Genomic DNA, 22,489 nt, shown 5'->3' on the forward strand with positions numbered 1-22,489 from the left:
TCTGTGACTCTGGGCAAGTTATTTGTTTTTACCTTTATCTTTTTTTCTTTTTTCATTGATTTAAAGGGGATGGGTACTAATAATAACTACCTCACTAAAGTTTGGGGCTTATACCTGTTAGTAGAAAATGGAAAACCAGTGTGTGATAATGATTTAGCTTTAAAATACTTGATTTAGCTGCTGTATATGATTCAGCACAAGATGATATCAGAGATTTTTTTTTTTATTATTAAGAGATAATAGTAGGTATGTTCTGAGGCTTTTTGTTTTAATAGATGCTATGACTTCCGATACCTATAGCAATGAAGGGATAAGAGGATTCCGTTCATTTAAAAAGCATCAGCAGTGGTCATTTAACAGATGTCAAAAACACAAACAGACAGCAACCTCATAGACCCAACTAGGTTGAAAATGAAAATACATGGATACAAGGATTTAAGTATTTCTCCAGTCTTCTAAAGTTCATAGGCAAAGCCATAGATTGGGGACTTGGGATAAGGGAAACAAAATTAAATAAAAACTCAATGAAAGTAAACATAAGCTTTCAGATTTTATGGAAACTAAAATCAGCCTATAAGATTATCTGGATGAGATTAATGTCATTTCTCTTGCAAATCCTGGACCATTCCTGCCAGATATGGCTAAAGGGAACTTTAATTTTGTTTAGTACTCTCTCCATTCTTAACAGGAGTTCAGTATTTTTTCGTTAATGTGGACGAGCTTGGCTAAGAACCTCTCTATAGTTTGTAGGTAGTGAGTTAGAAATAGGATAATAGAACCTTGGTTTTTCTAATGTGCTATCTATACAAAAAACAGAAGTCATTCTGACCTCAGCAGGGTCATACTGCCTGGAGGTGTAGAAGGAACTGGTGGGTAGTTCATTTACATTTGACAGCAGATGCCTTAAGAGTGTGTCTGTGGGCAGAGGCAACTTGTAGTTTCCTTCCTCCAGCAGAGCCCAGTGGCATAAGAACAGTATAGGTGGCCTGCTTTTCGGGAGGTTGGACTTAACCATGATCCCCCAATTTTAAGATGCTGAGATTTGTAAATGCATTCAGTTTCTTAAATGTTAAAGGTGAATAAATGTGTATCTTATAGTTCAGGAAATATGCTTAGACATATAAGTCATATTTGCCTAAAGAGTTACTTTTTAGGCTGGGCATGGTAGCTCAACGCCTGTAAACCCAGCACATTGGGAGGCTAAAATGGGAGGATTGCTTGAGCCCAAGAGTTTGAGACTGGCCTGGACAACAAAATGAGAGCACCCTCTCTACAAAAAATAGAGAAAAAAAAAATAGCCAGGCCTGGTGGTGTGCAGCTGTGGTCCCAGCTACTCAGGAGGCTGAAGTGAGAGGATTGCTTGAACCCAGGGATCGAGGCTGTAGTGAAGAAAAAAAAAAAGTTGCTGGCTCACAGCTGTAATCCCAGCAATTTGGGAAGCTGAGGCAGGTGGATCGCTTGAGTCCAGGAGTTCAACACCAGCCTCTGCAACATGGCGAAACACCGTCTCTTAAAAAAAAGAAAAAAAAAGAAAAAATTTAGCCAGTTGTGGTGTTGGCTGTAGTCCCAATTACTCGTGAGGTTGAGGCAGGAGAATCTCTAGAGCTGGGGAGGCAGAGGTTGCAGTGAGCCAAGATTGCACCACTACACTGTAGCCCTGGTGGCAGAGTGAAACCTGATCTCAAAAAAAAAAAAAAAAAAAAACCAGAAAACTTTTTAACTCTTTTAAGACAGAAGTGGAGACGCTATAATTAGACAGCAAATAGTTAATTACCAAAATAATTTTATTGGCTACTATGAGATTCCAGAGGAGGGAGAGATTACTTTGGATGGTCAAGAAAGACTTAATAGAGGAGGAAGTGTTTGAGTAGACTCTTAAAGGATAGATAGCATTTGAATAGGGCTGGAAGAAAGTCTGGAAATGTGGAATGATGGAGACAGTACAGTGGTCTCATTACAAAATTCGGTAGATAATAAATCAGCTTTTGTGGGAAAATAGTATGAGATGAGGCTGGATAACATTTCTGTAAAAAAAATGTTATCTATTCTTTGGGAGCCAATTAAAAATAGATTTTATACACAAAATGTTTTATAAATATTAACTTACTGTGGTATGAAGAATGGATCCAAGGTGAAAGAGTGGCAAAAAATAGGATGATCTGAAAAGATGGTACATAGACCCACTCATAATGAAATAAGACTTGGATTCGGAGGATAGGAGCCAGATTGCAAAGTTATATAAGAAATTTCACAAAGGGGAAAACACAAAACTGGTACAACTAGGTGACTGGGAAAGATATAAAATCATGTAGACTCACTTCACCCACAAAATGATAACTCCTGAATTAAACTTGATGTGTTTTTTATTTAGGCTTTGTCAAGTTAGCTATGATTGTATTAAACCAGATTGCTTGATTTTGATAAATAGTTTTCCTTATATTAATACCTGGGAAAATCGAGTTGTATGAATAAAGAAATATAAAATAGCTTTTACTCAGTTGTCCCTTTTGTCAGCATTGATGGGTAAAAGATTAGTGTTACTTTTTCTTCTCTAGTATAGATATTTTCTCAAAATTGTGTGTTTGCTATTTTTATTTTTGAAGGGAAAAAAGTATACGTTTTATAGCTACTAGGAGATCAAATACAGTAATTAGAAAGGACACACAAATTTTGAAATAGTATTTTATGCCTCTTGATCTCAGGTACAATACACGAGATGAAGCAGTTAAATAGCAAAGCAAGACAGAAGGGTCAGAGAATTAAAGTAAGTGTTTTCTATATATTGCATCTATGTTCCCATTAATCTCTGTTTTGTTATATAACTGCTCCTTCTGAATGCTCTGAATATGAAGAAAACTTTGAGTAAGAAAATGGGTGTGTTTTAAAGTTAGATTTAAATAAAACCATAAGAGTAAAATGTTTTTACTCTTAGTTCTGTTTGAAACAGCACCTGCCTATAAATTATAACGTTAATGTTTTTGGATAAGAAAAAATTGGGTTGTGATGATGTAAGCACCTTTAAATCTCTTGCCAGCAGATATTTAAAGTGAAAGAAAGCACCTACTGATCAGATTGTCCATGTTTCCATTTTAAGACAATTAAAGCTTCATGTTTTTTTCAGACTAGCCTTTCTTCCTGGGGACAATACTTACTGGGGGGCTTTGCTGTAGATCTTTTTGGAAATAACCTTCATGTCAATTTCTCACCTTACTGTAATTAACTTTGTAGGCCCATGAAATAACCTCTTGATCAGGACTGATCTAATCTCTGTAGTTTTCTTTTTTAATCTTCTAACTAATTGTTCAGATTTTAAAGTTAATAAGTAAAAATCAAAGCATATTAATCTTTGAATCTTTATGTCCCTTTTTGTAATTGTTGAGGTCTTTCTTGACAGCCTGTTTAATATTTTTTCCCTAAGTTTAGAGATTGCTTATTCGTGGGAATAAAAAGTAGGATAAATTCTGGCTGAACGTGTTTTTTTGAACCCACTTGGGTTTTTAAATTAATAACAATGAAATCGTAACCAGCACTTGTCACAATTTAGCTTACACACTTTCACGTTACCTGCTTTGATCTTCACACCAGCTCACCAAGAAGCCATTTTTAAAATCCTCTCCATTTTAGAGGTGACAGAATTGAAGCTTAGAAAAGGTAGATAACTTACCAGATATTAAATACTTAGGACTTTATCCAGGCTGTCTCTAAATTACTGTCCCTTTTTACTATGTTGCATTTGCCAAATTATAAGAGACCCCAGAACGGTTATTTCTACTTGTGCAGGACTTTAAGGACAGAGTCTCTAGAAGTTTTAAGATAACAGTACTGCCGTCTTACTTCTTATAAAAACAGTATTTACATTTTATACATTTAAAAAAATGAGCTATAGGATGAATCAGACATGTTTGCTTCTAGTTTTTACCACTCTATTTTACCTTGGACGAGAGAGTTAATTTCTGAGCCTCAGATTTCTCATCTCCAAAGAGATTTTTCTCATAGGAAGTGTGCAAGAATTAATAGAGGAAGTTTTATACAGTATTTAGCTCATATGGAAATCTATACATTGTACTTCTTTTTACACTCCCATGAGAAATTTCATGCCCATTTTGATTTAAAAAATAAAAAAGATGTTAGGAATTTTTCAAATCTTGGATGGTCATTGGAGAGGCAGCTGTTTTGAATTACTGGAGTATGTCCTGAAAAGATGATGAACTATTGGAGTTTTTAAATACCCAGCAAGAAGTTTGTTTGTTTGAGACAGGGTCTTGCTCTGTCGCCCAGGCTGGAAATGCAGTGGCACAGTCATGGCTTACTGCAGCTTTGACCTCCCAGGCTCAAGTGTCTCTCCCACCTTAGCCTCCTGAATAGTTGGGATTAGAGAGGTGTAGCACCACACTTGAACTTTTGGAAAGTTCTGTATTGCACATCTTGGGATTTGGAGATTATTGGGGAAAAGAAATAGGGCAACCCACATTCTTATGAATGTAAATTTATGCAAATCTATATTCTTATAACAGATTGCAGATTAATACAGTCTAGGAAAGGAAGAGGTTTCAGTTCCTCAAATCTGTTTAAAGGGATATGCATCTCTAAGGCATTTAAGAGACCTAAATTAGCTTATGTAGGCCAAAGGATTGGTGTCATCAATAATTGTTAGATTTTTGTGTCATGTATTTTTGTTGTCATATACTTAAACACTTTTATTCTGAGAACAAGCTTGAAATGTTTCCCTTCAACATATTGAACTGATATTTTAACCTTCTTCTTATAAAATGAAATAATTACTTAAATGTCATTTTACATCGTAATCAGTTTGTTGCTTTGTGCGTGGAGCAGAGTATATTCTGGTGTTTAGGTCTGGAAATTATTTTGTGATTAAGCAATTAAGTGCCAGCTGTTCTGAACCAAATATCTTCTCCATGTTGGTAATACTGTTGCATCTTATTGAGTTGACTTTTCTGAGTTTTTGCTGTCTGCATATTACTCTTGATTTTCCACTAATTTTGCCTTACTTCCTTATATTATTTTTCCTCAGTATCTTTCTTTCCTACTTCGAGTTTTGTAGTCTCTTGGAATTCTGTACGCACATCTTTATGTTGTTAACATGGAAATCCTTTTTTTCCAACTCCTTTCATTCATGAAGCTTTTACTGAGATTTCACTGTTTTCTTGTCACTGAAATTAGTTGTGCAAAACAAAAATCATCAGTTTATATTTCATAAAGGGAGTCCTCATTCTTATGGGAAAAACAGAGATTATTGTACAGTAGAATGATAAAAGCTGTGATAAGGATGGCCTAGGGGAGCGTAAAAGTCCAGAAATAGAAGGAATATTTGCTTATGAAACCTCCAGGGCATATTGTATACAAAGTGAAAATGATAATCTGTTTTGTAACACAAGGAACAGAGAATTTAAGCCTGAGTTCTCTCATTAGACAAATGAACTTGGTCAAATGGGTCACTTTTTCTGGATATGACATGAGGTTTCTGCCTTTCTTTCTTTTTTCTTTTTTTCTTTTTTAAATTTGAGACAGGGTCTTGCTCTGTTGCCCAGGCTAGAGAGTACAGTGACACGATCATGGCCTGTTGCAGCCTTGACCCCCTGGGCTCAAGTGATCCTCTGCCTCAGTCTCCCAAGTAGCTGGGACTGCAGGCCTGTGCCACCATGTCTGGCTAATTTTTTGTAGAGACAGGGTCTCACTTATGTTGCCCATGCTGTTATCAAACTCCTGAGCTCAAGTGATCCTCCTGCCTTGGCCTCCTGAAGTGCTGAGATTATAGGCATGAGCCACTGTGTTCGGATGGGCATCAGATTTCTAATGTGTAAAACAAAAATTTTGAATAAGATCATAATTTCTCAAACTGTCCTTAATGGCATATTAACAAGCAGTGTACAAATACAGAGCTTCGTAGTCTAAAACATTTATGTATTAGTTAAATGGGCTTTTTGTGGTATTAGGTTTCTTCGTTTTTAATAGGTGGTAGTAAATGATAATCTTTACGAAAGGAGAAGAATAAACTTCTTCCTACATTTTTTTCCATCATAGAATGCCCTCGATATTACTTAAGAAATGTAGTTTGACTGCTAGTAGCAGTCTCAAGAAATAGCAAGTTAGGCAGTGTAAACATTTAGCTCTTAACTTAGATCTATGATCCTTTGTGAGTTTGTTTCTGTATAAGATGTCAAGTCAGGGTCAACGTTAATTTTTTTTTTTGTAAGGCTGTCCAGTTTGCCACCACCATTTGTTGAAAAGATTTTTCTTCCCTCCCATTGAGTTAACTTGTTATCTCTGTTAAAAGTCTGTTGACCATATATGTGAGGATCGATATCTGGGCTCTGTATTCTGTTTTACTGATTTATCTTCACACCAATACCGTAACTGTCTTGATTTCTATACCTTTAAAATAAATCTTGGTATCAGGTAGTATAAGTCTTCCACCTTGTTATTCTGTTTCAAAATTGTTTGAACTATTCTATGTTGTTTGCGTATACATTGGAGATTTTAAAACCAGTATGTCAGTTTCTACTAAGCTGTGTAGGATTTTGATTAGGATTACATTGATTCTGTAGATCAGTTGGAGGGGATCTTAACAGTGTGGAGGCTTTCAATTCATGCATATGATGTATCTCCATATTTAAATCTTTACTTTCCATATATATATATATATATATTTTTTTTTTTTTTTTTTTTTAACTTTTTCGCAAGGCTTTGCTCTGGCGCCCAGGCTGGAGTGCGGTGACATGATCTCTGTTAGTATTTTTAGATAGTTTTTAGTGAACAAGTCTTGCACATCTTCTGTTTAATCTATTAACTAAATGTTTCATAATTTTTGATCTGTTATAAGTATTTTAATTGCATTTTTTGGCTCATATCTAATATATAAGACAATGATTTTTGTATATTGACGATGCGTCCTGAAACCTTGCTAAACTCACTAGTTATGGTAGCTTTTTTGGACGTTCTGGAGGATTTTGTTTGAAGAATGTGTTGTCTGTCAGTTATGAGAATTTAACTTTTTCCTTTCTAATCCAGATTTTTTTTTTCCTTATGGAATTGGCTATAACTTCAAGTATGATGTTGAATAGATGTGGTTAAGAGTGGACTTTGTTCCTAATGTTAGGGATAGACAGTGTTTCGCCATTAAGCATGATAATTGCTATAGATTTTATTGATGTGATTTGTTAGATCGAGGAAGTTCCTTTGTCAATGTAATTTGTTGAGAGTATTTAAGAAAAATTGATGTTGAATTTTATAAAGGATTTTTTCTGCATCTGTTGAAATGGTCAGATGATTTTTCCTTTTTAATGTGTCACTATAGAAGTTATATTGATTAATATTTTAAAAATATTAAAGCAACGCTGCATTCCTGGGCTATCTAGTACTGGGTTAGTATGTATTGCCATTTTTAAATTGTTTGATTTAATTTGCTAAAATATTAAGAATTTTTACATTCAGGTAATATCGATCTGTAGTTTTGTTTGTTTTTTCTTTTTTTTTTTTTTGAGATGGAGTCCTGCTCTGTCACCCAGGCTGGAATGCAGGGGCGCGATCTCAGCTCACTGCAACCTCCGCCTCCCAGGTTCAAGTGATTCTCCTGCCTCAGCCTCCCGAGGAGCTGGGATTACAGGCACCCGCCACTACGTCTGCCTAATTTGTGTATTTTTTTAGTAGAGACAGGGTTTCACCATGTTGGCCAGGCTGGTCTCCAACTCCTGACCTGAAGTGATCTGCCCACCTCGGCTTCCCAAAGTGCTGGGATCGCAGACGTGAGCTACCATGCCTGGCGGATCTGTAGCTTTTTAAAAAAAACTTGTGTGTGTACTTTGTAAGAATTTGTTATCATGCTAATCCTGGCCTGAAAGAATTAGTTGAGAAGTATTACTTCTTCAAATTTATTGACAAGATTGTTAATAATATTTTCTTCTTTTTAATTTTTGTGTTAGTTACCTGTTGTTAACTAGATACCACAAACTTAAATAACACATTTATTGTCTCATCTGTGAGATGGGGGAAATATAGTATTATTCAATATATAAGTTATATGGGTTAAATTAACTGACAGAATGGCATGGATATTGTTAACAGTGCTGGCACGTTACTCAATAAAACTTAGTTGTGATTGACACTTTATTTTCCAGTTATCAATATGTTTCATTTTGCTTTAGGGTATTCTTTAGCAAATCTTAATGTGACTTCTGCCTGCCTAACAGTATTTATTCTGCTTTTGGTGCTCCCATTTGAAGCTGTGCTGGTGTATCAGCATCTTCTAAACTCTTCATACAAAACCCAGCAAGTTTAACTTGTAATTTGGCAGACTGGTTTATACTTCATTTAAATTTTTACTGTTTATTATCATCCTGCCCCCTAGACTACTAGGGAGTCCAATTGTAGTAATCAAACCTTGGAAGCTGTAATGTGGTACATGCATGTCAGGCCCAGACCTCATGAAAAGGTTATTCAGTTTATTAAAATATTTTCAGATAATGTCTCTCTTTTCTTGTGACTGTAAGCTCCTTGAAGGCAAAGACTTTTAGTTATTCTTGCATCCTATCATCTGGCACAATGCCTAATATAGGCAATACTACACATATATACATAAGCATTGTCACTCTTCCATATACATATTTTAATTTCTTTAATTTCATTAATAAGTAGATTGACATATATGAAGAGATAGGTAAAAAAATAAGATGAGAAGTGAAGGAGAAAATGGGGGCTAAAAATCGAGAGAAGGTAAGACGAGAAGATGAAGTATCAAAAAACACACCTGGCATTTAGGATAGAGATTGACAGTATGCATTAAAAATATTAGAACTCAAAGCAGACAGGAAATTCATTTCAGTTATTGCTGCTGATGAAAACCTTCATATTTGATCACATAGATAATTCAGTTTGTGTCACAATTAGCTTTAATAGTCCTAGGAAGGGTATAAGAAAAGAAAGATAATACTGTGACCTGTTATGAAAGGAATGCTGGTCTTCTATGTAAGTATCTGAAAATTTTATATTTTGTGCAAATGTAATTAACTCATATTTTTGTAAGTATGTGAAAAGTTTGCATTGGGTGCAAATATAGTAAAGCAGTATCAATTTGGACTAAATGTCTGAATTCAAGTGTAATTTTACTTTTTAGGAAATAACTGCTTTTTACTTTTAATTACATGTATTAGCTGAAACTATTCGAATAAAGTAATGCCACTTAAACTTGCTTCACAGTTTACATACACACATCAGAATAGAGTTTTTCTCTGGTAATGGGTCAGATAGTTATTTCTTCGATTGTGTACTAGATGAAGTTGCTGACTTGTGTTTTCATACCATGTTATATGAAGAATATTACTTTTCACACTAGAATCATGGCCATGGATGGAGATGCTTCCACTGAGAAGCATTAAAAAATCCATGTGAATTGCTAGCACTTCCACATCTCATGCTTGCTCCAAGATACAAATCAATACTTTTTGGTAGAGTAGGGATGGAGTGGAACAGTAGTTCTTTTTCTGCTTTCATTTTTTATAAATTCACATAGTTTGAGTAGATCAATTGAGGTAAGATACGAGTCAGTATATCTGGACACACAAATAACCACAAAATCCCTCCGCTGTGTGATTTTATTCAATTCTAGTAGATGTTTCTCAAACTGGGAAATGAGTAGCCCCTGGCGGTTGTTCCTCAGCCTTGTTCTCCAACGTCATTAGAGAAGGAAATGCCTTTATTTACTGATTTTTTTCAGTGAAAGGAGACTGACAACCATGCAGAAATAAGTAAAATGTTCTTTAGTTACAAAAGTGCTATGGAAATGGGAGGGCAGTGTATTTAGAATTTATTTCCTTTATTCTTTGTATTTATAAGGGCTAACCTGAAGAGATAGTTTCTTTAAATAAATCTATAAAGTATTAACATACTAATAGGAAGACTCACAGATTCTGAAGCTGTGATTTTGGGATATTTAAGGAGACTTAAATATCGTTTTAAAAATGCTTTCTCAAATTAAAACAGTAACTTTCTTAAAAAATAATTTAGATGCTCTTTCAAATTGAAAAATTACAAAAGTTAAAAATGAGGAATTATTCCACATCCAAGAAAAACCTGTTGAGTTATTTCACTAAGCTGCTCATTGAAAATACAAGTCTCTACTGACAGGATTATATTTTAGTTTTAAGAAGCTAATTTATCATTTAAAGATTATCTCTAAAAGTTAGGTTTTGTATATGTTATATACGCACAGTTACACCTACCTCTCATAACTTGATAGTGAAACCTTTCTGTTTTTCAAAGGGAGTTCCAGCATTTCAACTGCTGAACACTTTGCAAGAGAAACTGTATACTGTACATCTGAAAGCAGGGGTACTGTCTGCTTTTGGTGTTAAATAGACATGAAGACTTCCTTCATTGCCCGTTCTTTGTTGGAATATTCACATGACACCTGTGTCCTTTAGCCAGATAATCACTGTTGATTTCAGAGGTCTAGGAATTGGGGAAGGGGATGATAGGTCTGTCTCTTAACAAGCCTTTTTGCATTCAGTTGCTATTTCTGGGAAGCTTCAGTGCTGCAACAAATCAGAGTCCCTAAGGAAGACTAGTGCCCCCTATCATGCTGTTTCTCTTGTTGAGCATTCAATTGATGTTGGATTTAGGGCCCTGACCCTAAAGATTTTGATATCTATGTGAATAATTTCCTTTTCTGCAGTTGTCAGTGCATTACAGCTAGGCCATTCGGATGCCTTTTATTAGAACGGAGTTACATAGCCTTTCCTATTTAATTATTAATGAATATTAATTCTTAACTATAATTGCCAAATCATTATCATAAACTTTATCTAACATAAGGGTACTCGACTACTGGCTCTGATGCTGTAGAAATTTGCCTCTAAGTTTTTTGATGCCTCTGTTTACATTTTCCATGGTAATTATCTTAGCATCCCAGAAGACTACTGTACCTATTCCCACCTTGGGCAAGAGAAAAGTTCTGCGGTAGATAAAAATGTCTGCAGTAGATGTCCACTTAGCAGTGGAGGTTTTTCCATTTCCCATTTTGTTTGTGGCTTCATCAGAGTCCCCCAGTCCAAACAGTTCACTAAAGCTCTTATGACTGTCTCCACTATTGTGAGCACCATTTGCCAAACTGGGTAGTTAAAATTTTTTTGTTTTTGTTTTTGTTTGTTTTGTTGTTGCATTTTCCTACTTTCATTCCTTTACCACTTATGAATTACTGTTTGAACAGATTTATTCATTTTGTATGGCTTCAGCCTATCATTGAGCCGTTCAATTCACAATAGTTGTAGGGAGGAGCAGTTATTACTAGAAAGGCAACATTGCATGGTGGGCTCTGGACAGACAGCCTGGATTCAAGTCCCCATCCTACTATTTACTGTTAGACTTTGGGTGAGCTGTGTAAATTTTCTGTGCGTCTTGCCTCATCGGTGGAATGGGAATAATAGTGACTAGTTCATAGTGTTGTAAAGATTAAATGAATAAAGCCTTTAACCTAAGTTCTGGCAAATGGTATCACCAAACGTATGCTCATACTATTATTATTTTTATTATAATAGTTATTATTTTTTAGATGTAGCCTCACTCTGTCGCCCACGCTGGAGTGCAGTGGCGCGATCTCAGCTCACTGCAGTCTCCACCTCCTGGGTTCAAGTGATTCTCCTACCTCAGCCTCCCAAGTACCTAGGACTATAAACACATGCCGCTACACCCGGCTAATGTTTTGTTTGTTTTCTGTATTTTTAGTAGAGACAAGGTTTCACCATGTTGGCCAGGCTAGTCTCGAATTCCTGACCTCAAGTGATCCACCAGCCTCAGCTCCCAAAGTGCTGAGATTGTAGGCAAAAGCCGCTGCACCTGGCCCATGCTATTATGGTTAATACTGTTACACAAAACCTCAAATTAGGGAGGATGAGTGAAGGTTTGGTAATATATTCCTGGAAGGAACCACTGATATATCAGCTGTGGCTTATCTACTTTCACCTTCAAGGAAATGAATCTAGGCCAGGGATTTAGCACATACGTGAGCCAGTTTTTAAAGAAACATTGTTTCCCTATTTTACTTTGAATTGGAACTTACCCTTAAAGATGATTGGCTTTAGTCATGGGGTAGGAAGAGGCAGTATAAATAAATGGCTCATGGTCAACTTCCCTGACTAGTAACAGAATTCAAAAGTACTGTCTTAATGGTTCCTACCAAGATAATGCAGTACTATTTTAATCATGAACTATGTATTATTACGGCCATGGGTCAGAATCTAAAAATCAGGAGCAGCCAACCTTGTTGCCATGACTCTTAACAGTCCACACAACACTGGCTATCAAGATAGGATACCAGTGACAAACTAAAAATATATGATATTTCTTGCAGATTTTAATCTATTGGTGCCTGGAGTAATGTATGCAACTTTATTTATAGAAACTTAAGATGAACTGAGGAGGCTAGCAAAGATTAACTCATTTAACAAATGTGCCTTGAACATTTTTTATGGAAAAGGACTGCCTTTGGACCTAAGCCAAACTATTTCAGATAAGAATGTAGCTACACTAAGGGTTAAGTGAACTGATAAGGAAATGTAATCATGATTGCTTTGCTTTTTATCGTTTGGGAAATGTGTCACAAATTACATAAAACTTACAAGGGGATTTTGAAAGCCACCTTTCATAAGTTTGGGGCTTTCATGATGCAGCAAGAGATATGAGACTTTCCCCCAAACGATAATATATTTCTATTCTAGAGAACAGTTTGGCAGTATCTGGTAAATTTGAACACGAGCATACCCTGCAAACCAGTAATTTCACATTTAGATAATTGATCCCAAGAGAAACTTTCATATAAATTCGTTCAAGGAGACATATTCCTGAAATGTTTATAACAACCTTATTTGTAATAGGGGCAAATTGGAGGCAAGCTGAATGTCAATAGGGAACTGGATAAATTGTGGTATGTTTGTAAGTAGAATATTATATAGGAGTGACATGTATATACCAGTACTACACATTGCCAACATACATCAGTCTTATATATTGAATGTTAACTGAATAAAGAAAAAAAGATACTATGTAGAAACATACAAAATGATGCTATGTATCATTTAGATAATATATGTAATGAAAGTATTAAGTAATGTGTGAAAATGATAAAAAATTTAGGATAGTGTTTGCTTCTAATGGGAATTATAATTACATAGGGGTTTAAACTATACTGGTAATGTTCTATTTGTTGAGTCGTGGGCACATGGCTTTTTATTATGTACATTTTAATATGTCTGGACTAGTTTAGAAACATTTAAAAATTGAAAGAAAATATGTCATATTTTGTTGACGTTTGCATTTCAGTGGAGGTAGAATGAGAGATTTTTTTCCTGCTTAGTTGATGCTATTTCTGTACATTCTCTATTTTCTACAATGAGTATATGTTATTTTAATCATGTTAAAGGAAAAACTGAGAAATAATATATCTTTTAGAAAAATAAATGATTGTTTTAGGAATTTTTGGAAAATATAGGCAAATTAAATGAAAAAATATTAATACTTTTTATAATTAATTTTCTAGTCTTCTTTCTGTAAACTTTATTTGTTTTTAATTTTTAAAAAATTTTTGAGAAGAGCTCTGGCTCTGTTGCCCAGGCTGGAATGCAGTTACGTGATATTGGCTCACTGCAGCCCCCAACTCCTGGGCTCAAGGGATTCTTCTACCACAACCTTCCAAGTAGCTGGGACTATAGGCGTATTCTACCATATCTGGCTAATTTTCTTGTATTTTGTAGCACCAGAGTCTCGCTGTGTTGCCCAGGCTGGTCTCGAACACCTGGGCTGAAGTGATCCTCCCACCTTGGCTTCCCAAAGTATTGAGATTACAGGTGTGAGCGACCGCACCAGCTCTATAAATTTTTATAGAAGTTAAGCATTATTATGTATTTTTTTGCTCCTATTTTTCCAGCCTGTTGTTATAAAATAAACATTCAACATATGGGATTGGTATTTTAAAGTTACTTTAAAATATATTATCCTCTGAATGTAAGAACATGGTTTTGCTCATTGGCTGATGTTCTCTCTTTTTGCAATTAGTTGTTACTTCTTAAGCATGGGTTTTAATAAAATTATATTGTACCTTATGTTTGATTTATTTTAACTGATTTTACAAATATCAGGAAATAATAAAAATATTTACTGAGCGGTTACATGCTCAGTGATAATACCATTGATTTATAGTAGTAGAAGATAAAAGCTTTAAATTATGTAAAAGGTGAGATTTTCTTGGGAGGGGGACAGTAATATTTTAACTCTTAATTTTACTAGTTGTATATAGTATGTGATAGGCAGATTTATGAACATGACAGTGGAATTGTGGTTTTACAATGTGAGCTCTTTAGGATTTGATGTAGTGCTAGTGGTACTAGAAAAAGAAATAATAGGGCTAATACTGTTTTACAGTGTACCAGACCCTGTGGCTTACAGGATAATACAAACCAGTTCTTGCCAAACTTCATTTTGTTTATAAATCTCCTGTAAATCTTGTTAAGATGCAGATTCTGGATTCACTAGGCCTAGGATTCTGCCAGAGCTTCTGCATTTCAACAAACTCCCAGAATTTGCCAAAAAGTCAGTTTTAAGGACCACATTTTTAGTACTGAGGATGTACGTTAGTGCTTCTCAAACTATCTGCGGAAGACTAGCTTTTAAAAAATATTATCTGGTATTTCACAGAAGAATACTTCTTGGAAATAAAGAATGTATAGAAGGCAAAGGGAGAAAATTGTATATTGTATATTATAAATGTATATTATAAAATTGTATATTAATGTGAATGTAATCTTTCAGTAAACCTTTTACAGGTATAGAGTCAGTACATTAGAATAAACTGTTTCCAAAAAATGTTTAGATATATCACACTATATAGTACAGTTTTTAAGGACAGGTAATTTTATAAAAATACTGGCCCTTGTGCTAAGCAGCATCTCATGTATCCATCATATTTTCTGAATATTCTTTCTATTTCTAAAAGTTTTTGATTCTCCTCTTCCTCCTACCTAGGCCAATTCAAGGCTCGCTCTTCCTTGGATTAGAGTAATTCTATAAAACTACTTAGCATTCATGCATAAAATGTTACCTGAAGAGATTATTCATCCTCTCAACAAAAATTTAAGCACTTCATTACACACAAAATTCTGTGCTAGTCTCTTTTGGGATTATGAAGAGGAATAAAAAGTTCTTGCCCTGTAGAAATTTATGGACCTGGATGACAGAATCCATCTCCCTGTTAAGAAATTTTATTATATATTAGTATTGACCTGTTAAAGGATATCAGAATCTTAAAATACTATTAAGTAGCTTTTTCAGATGTAGACCTGATTCATTAACTGGGGTAGTGTTTATTTTTCATTCATTCATTACATTAACAGATTTTATTAGTCACCTACTGCATGCCCATTAGTGTGCTTGTCCGTTGTGAGAGTCGAGTGATAACTAGAGACATAATCCCCAGTCTCAGGTAACAGACTGTTGTGATCAAGTCAACCCACTTGAGTTTTTCACAGTTGTGTTTAACTGAGAGAGACAGTCACATTCAAGGATTTGTTTTACAAAGTATGACATTATTTATCTAGACATTAATGTTGGCAATTCATCATCGGATAAGTACAGAAGTACAGTAGGAGCACTTTTCTCTCTTTGAAACTGCATTTATTCTTACTTTTTTAACTTTCCATTTTATTAGTATTTCACTTCGAAGCATAAACACTCATTTATATCCAGGCCTTGTCCAGAGCTTTCTGATGGCTTATGGGTTTTGGCTGATTCTGCTGGCTTTTGTCCACTTAGAGGCTATAAGATTTCAGTAATTCGTGGGAAATCTTATAACTCTTTGAATACCAGAAACCTGTGGGTACTTGTTCAATCCGGTTAGATAAGCTAGTTTCTTACCACCTTTCTTTCTGATAGTTACCATGAGGTCTATGGAGAAACTGATTGGACATATATAATATCGAAAACTCAGCAGCATTTTAAAGATTTAGCAGCTAAAACCTCCTCCTATCCCTTTGTCATTGTCATTTATTCAGCATCTGCTATGTATGTGGCAGGCATCATTTTGAGGATGTCATTGTTGGGGGAAAAAGAAAAAAACATAGGGTCCCTGTACTCTCAGAATTTGTAAGACATAGTCTGTAACTCGGATAATGATGATGATGATGATGATGATGATGATAATAATAATAATAATGGCTAGCATTTATTATGTGCTTACTATGTGCCAGGAACTTTTCCAAGTGCTACATATATTAACTCATTTAGTCCTTTTGTAACAACCTGTGAAGCAAAGGTATTATTATTACCATCATCTACATTTTTACAGATAAGGAAACTGAGCTAAGAAAGTTTTAATATGCCCCATGCCACACAGCTTGTATGTACCAAAGATGGAATTACCTTCCAGTCTGGCTCCAAAAATTTCACATTTATCCACTACACTATGCTGTGCAATTATAACAGATAATTATGATTTAATTTAAATGGATAATTAAATAGATAGTTTTAATAAGTAGGAGCCATGCAATGATGGAATGCTCACTGCTGTGGGAGCACAGAATAAGCTCACCTAATTTGGTCTTGTTAGGGTCAGGGAAAGCTTTCCTGAGAAAGTAATCTTTATTCAAAGAGCATCTTTTCCTCCCTTGCATAAAAAAAGCCATTGAAAAGAATTGAAGATTTTTTTTTTTAGTAGAATTTTAAAAACAGTGATTTCTTTTTTTAAACTGATTTTCATACAAAGAAATAACAACGTATGTTTGTAAAACTGTAAGTGTATTCTGAACTGGGAAAGATCCTCTGGTGATGATACTCTATAAATTAGATGAGATAAATTATTTAAATGAGCCATTTTAAAAATTAACCAAAAGAAAAAAATTCTTGTATTTTTGAAGTGAGAAACCAGATAAGAGTACTATTATATAAATAATACTAGATGTGTTCGCTCTCTCTCCCCCCTCCCTCCCCCCCCCCCCCTTGGATACAACGAAAGATTTGATTGCCCACATTTTGGGAGGCCAAAATGGGAGGTTCTGTTGAGCCCAGGAATTCAAGACTAGCCTTGGCGACAGAGGAGACAAGAAATAAAAATATTGGCTGGACATGGTGGTGTGTGCCTGTAATGGTGTGTGCCTGTAGTCCCAGTTACTCAGGAGGCTGAAGTGGGAGGATTGCTTGAGTCCAGGAGATTGAGGCTACGTTGAGCTGTGATCATGCCACTACGTTCCAGCCTAAGCAACAGCAAGACCGTGTCTCAAAAAAAAATTTTTTTTTGATTATGTGCTGTTTAGTTTAAATATGGAAGCTGCTTTGATCACTTCAGGTCTGTTGTCATACTGTAGCAGAGATTAACATTTCTAAGTTCTTGTATCAGGAAATGAACATAGAGAAAAGTATGAAATCTTTATAGACCACATTTTGTAGTATCAAAGCTTTTGTGAAGTATTATGCATTCATAGATGGAATTATTTAAGATTTACCAACTAAATTTTAGACATATTTTTAAGTATAGAAATTAATGGTTTTTGTAATCTTTCCATGCATCAACTGATTTTATCAATTATTAATAACGAGTGCTTTCCATTTTTATAAGATGGGAACAGTGATTGTTTAGGCTGTATTTGGAAATATTTTTGTGTTCAATAGCATATTGTGGCTAAAAGGCTGGTGTAATAGATAATTCTGATAGTATTGCTCTGTCCTTCATGATGTATATCATCTCATGTATTTAAAAAATCTCATTTACCTTAGTGGCTATTAACAGAATTGAAGATCTTAATTAAGAGTCCTGGGAGCCATGTTTGACCCGTTTTGTTAGCATAGTAACTTTCTATCAATTTAGAATATGCAGCATAATAGTTGTATATTTAATGATCTCACTGATTTACTTCCTTTATGTTTTAAAATTGAAATAGCATTCATTTACCAGTCCCATTGGTTGATCCACTCCAGCTCCAACTTAACCATTGCTTGCTTGGTTTTTGTTCTTTTCTTGTCACTGCAACCACTCCCTTAGGCCATTTACCTTCAACCTGTGTTCTCCAGCCTGTTGGAAGTTACTACATTATTTTGCTTTGTTGTCTTCTATTCTGTCAGCCCTGTGAGTGCTCTGGTTTATGATATTTTTCCCTTTTGCTCTGTGAGCAACCATGCTTATTGGTATTCGAGAAGAAGTTTAAACTCCTAGTCAACTAACCTATTTCTTTCATTGGGACTCTATTTGATAGCTAAGCTACCTTCTACTTTTAAAACTACATGGATGAATACATACATAAAAAACATTTTGCTATTCTAATTGCTGTAGTTTTTTTTTTTTTTCTCTTTAAACTGTGGGGTTTCTGCCTAATTTATACTTATCTGGAAACTTCTGGTGTTTTAATATGGTTTCAGTGGGGAGTGCCTGGCTGTCACCTTTCTAGACCTTTTTATTCTGTGTTTATCAAAGAGATCTTTATTCCAAGTTGTCTAAGTTATTGCTACTAGAAGTGTAGTCTGTAGGCCAGCAGCATCAGCATCACCTATTTGTTAGAAATTCAGAATCTCAAGTCCCACCCCCAAGACCTTATGCATGTTAATCTGCATTTTAGCAAGATCTCTACTTGTTTGATAAGAACATTGAAGTCTGCAAAGCACTGCTGTAGGTATCAGTCAACTAGATGATACATTGACATGCTAATAGTTGTACATTTCTAGAACCCATTTTAAACATATGACTTGTGATAATCTTATTTAAATATTTGTGAATTATTTCATAACTATTCACCTTGTTTCACCAAAAGTTATACTCTGGGTGGGTATTACTACTACTGTGTGAAAGGAATGACAGGAATAATCCCAAACAGTAAACTACCCCCAGTCCTTGAAGTGAAGTTTTGGTGTGCAGTTGTATGTAATGTAAAACTGTGACAAACATTTTGCAAGTCTATTGTTCCTTCTCCCAGCATCAGTTTGCACCTGTAGATGAAGAACTATTATTCCCTTCTTGTCTCTTGGACAGTGACTTTTAAACAAAGTTGCTTTTGCTAAATTGAACCTCTAAGGTGTTGGGGAAAATATCTAATTTTTATCCTTAAATGAGAGAAATTATGCCTTACTGATACTTGATATGTGGATTAATAGTATATGCATATAATCCCAATAAGTACATATTGAGGATTCATGTCCAACTCTTGCTTGTATTTGAGGAAAAAAATTTATAGACTCCTATTTTCTGGTGCACTATGACAATCCCGGTCATTAGCAGTGGGAACAGCAAAAAGGTTAGGTTAGCAGGGTAAAAGACACTACGTGTAATTTACAAAGTTAATAAATCATGTGTAGTCATTTAGCGACACCATAAATATATTTCAAACTTAGATATATTTGTATAGTGGTGCGTTAGGAAATAATTTTTTTTAAAAAAACTGCAGTGTTTTTACTTTTTGTTGTTCAAGAATGATGAGAACTGGGAGAATGCAAAATTACTCTTTCATTCTCCTTTAGCATTCAAATGTAGTGTGAACAATGTAGCCGTTCCGCAAGCACATTTTAATTGGCATTTTTCTAGAGTAGTATTGTTTTAGGATGACAAACAATATTTAAGTGAGTATGTTTATAGGTTTTGATGCCTTTCTTTGTGTGCCTAAGAATGACAGTGGGAAGGGTGGCAGAGAGAACATCCAGATGTATGTGAGATAGTGATTTGTCACTTAGTATTCATTTTAAGTAGTAAAAGCAAATTCTATGGGCCAGGCGTGGTGGCTCAGGCCTGTAATTCCAGCGCTTTGGGAGGCCAAGGCTGGAGGATCTCTTGAGCCCAAGAGTTTGAGACCAGCCTGGGCAACATAGTGAGACCTCATCTCTTAAATTTTTTTTAAAAATTAGTTGGGTGTGGTGGTGCACTACTATAGTTCCAGCTACTCCCGGGAGGCTGAGGTGGGAGGATCACTTAAGCCCGGGAGGTTGAGGCTAGTCAGCAGTGATCACGCCACCGCACTCCAGTCTGGGCAACAGAGCAAGGCCCTGTCTCCAAAAAAGAAAAAAAAAGGTAAACTCTATGGGGTGATGTTAGCTAAGAGCCATCCTATTTCATATATGGGGTCTACTAAATGTGGCTGTATCAGACAGGACTTACAGTTGTGGTTACCAGAGAACACTTGTGGTCATAAGTTGTGAATGTCACCCAGATTCTTCTTGAATGTCTATCACATGGCTATCAGTAATTCTAAAGTATGTAAAAATGAAACAAAGATTTATTTGGGAGTTAGCACTCCCAGAAGATTAGTTTTAAAACAGAACAGCAGAAGGAGTTGTGACATGCATCTATAAGCAACTTTGTAATGATTTGACAGTTATTTAGCCCTCTATTCCTAGCCCTTTCATTGAACTGACAGCATGCCTGCAAAGATAGTGAGGCCTGTTCCAGTCGCACTAATGTCCTCTTAAATGGTAGCCTGCAGTCTGGGTAATGATAAATGTTCAGTGATTCATGATTTTTTTAGTCCCAGGGGATTCTGGATGGTTTCTGGTTTCTGTGAGCCAGCGTAGTTTTATCTCTTACTTGGGCTTCTTATACATTTGTTTGGTCTTTACCATGTCGGTTTTAAATTGGCAGAGATATATATGACCTGCAGTTTTAATTAATAGAGTTCAAAGCCTTCTTTAGAAACAATATGATTTTGGAAGTGATGCTGTACTTAAGAGTGTGTAAAAGTCTGAGAACCAGTACAGGTTTCATTACATAGTAATTTTGTAACACTTGTTTTTGTTTGTAAATTTTACCTTTTTTCCCCTTTGCTTTAAAAAAAGTATGTTTTCAACTATAAGGAGAAATGTAATAACAGCTACTGTGAAAGGAACATTAGCTTTATTGTTTTTATAGTGTTTGTAATTTCTTTCTTAATAATTTAAATCAGCTATTTTTAATAATTGTTTTCCTTTTTACATGGCTCGGTTTCTGTAGGAATATATATTGTTATACTACAGTAGTATTAAAATGAGTGTAAATAGACCTTTTTTGTTGAATATTTGCCATTTGGGAAAGGATTCATTTCTAGCATATTGATTGTGGATTAGTTTTAGTATTTTAAGTCAAACTTGTAATTGCCTAACCCTTTATTTTTAGGGTCTGGAGGAAGGGATTGAATAGGAGGATAAAGATAAGCATTTCCCTAATTTATTACAATTAAGAAATATATTTTCTTAATTCATTTTTTTAAAAAAATTATCCATTGTACTTCCCTTTGGGTGTAAAGTAATCTTAGAGGTAATTTTAGTAATAATTTACAGAATTCTTATAGCTCCCCATCCCATCAGAAAAGCTGATACTTTGAAAACATTGGTGCTCATGGTTAGTGTTTATTTATAGAAACCCACTTTGCTTTACAATCATTGAGAAAATGTTTTTTGACATTAAAATCTTAAAAGGAATAAAAGAAGCACTTCTGCTGTTAGCTTTTCAAATAATGAACAAGAAACTTGGTTAGAGATGACCATGTGTAAGTAAGTCTGTATATTAATTAGGTGAGTGTCATTATGCTCAATTAGCGGGACTGCCAAATAATCTCTTTAATACTCTGATCTTTTTTCCCCCTAGGGTTTTACAGACAGCCCTCATTACAGTGATCACTTGAACGACAGTCGATTAGGAGCCCATGAAGGCTTGTCCCCAACACCTTTCATGAACTCAAATCTGATGGGTAAGTTGGTAATTCTCTGCAAGTAGTCTTCTCAAAGCTTCTTTGGTCAGAGACATTTTTTATCCCTTTGTCCAGGAGGGACAGGTAAGTATCTAGAAGAAAGTTCTTGAGTTTCTAGCGGCATTTAGGGCTTTTCTTGTTCAGCACAGCTTGAGGATCAAATGTCCAGAAAATTTGGAGTCTTCTCTTAAAGCATTATTGTTTTGGTGTCAAAAAAGGAAGTGGCAGTGTTTTGATTGTCAGTTTTGACAATGTCTTTGTGACCTCAAGCATTGCATGTGTTCTGGGGCAGAGAAGTATTGTTTTAGGGGCATTTGTGATGTTACTATTTCTCTTAACAGTAGTATTATGTTGTAATTAAAAATGTAACATAGCAGTGATTTTAGGCAGATTTTACTTGCATTGGACAGTATTTCTCCTGGCACAATTTGATTAAAACATAGTACATTTAGATATTGCAGCATTGTTTTAAGCACTTGGCTTCATACTAGGACTTTTTTAAAGTTTTGGTTTGAAGAAGTGAAGTTGCACTTTCAAGAAGGGTATGAATTACCATCTAAACCTGATTTTTATGTTTTGGCAAAACCTTTGTGGTTAATCATGCTCTGCAAAACACCCCTCCTTTCCTTTCTCCTTCTCTGTCTCAAATGAAAGTTTAAAGTTGTTCAGTCTAAAATTATAAACCCAAGCGTGTTTTCTTTCAGTTTTAATACCGTTTTTTAAATGTGTAAATGTTTTACCTTTTTGCAAAACCTGATTGAAAATAATCTGTATGTTTTATGACATTTTTTTCT

The 22,489-nt window shown here is 35.1% G+C and overlaps 1 protein-coding gene across 5 annotated transcripts in view; it reads left to right on the forward strand.

Moving 5' to 3' along the window:
- The window catches only part of LOC116268515 (transcription factor 12), a 254,290-nt gene that overhangs the window by 33,249 nt on the left and 198,552 nt on the right, over positions 1–22,489 (forward strand). For 4 of the 5 annotated variants that reach the window (XM_031668626.1, XM_031668625.1, XM_031668629.1 and 1 more), the window contains exon 3: positions 21,593–21,695. In XM_031668626.1, the coding sequence (XP_031524486.1) occupies positions 21,593–21,695 (103 nt within the window). Of the gene's footprint in view, positions 1–2,702; positions 2,765–21,592; positions 21,696–22,489 lie in introns of all 5 variants that reach the window. The other variant, XM_031668627.1, reaches the window with a different exon arrangement.

Source organism: Papio anubis, chromosome 7, assembly GCF_008728515.1.
Source record: "Papio anubis isolate 15944 chromosome 7, Panubis1.0, whole genome shotgun sequence".
Taxonomy (NCBI): Eukaryota; Metazoa; Chordata; class Mammalia; order Primates; family Cercopithecidae; genus Papio; species Papio anubis.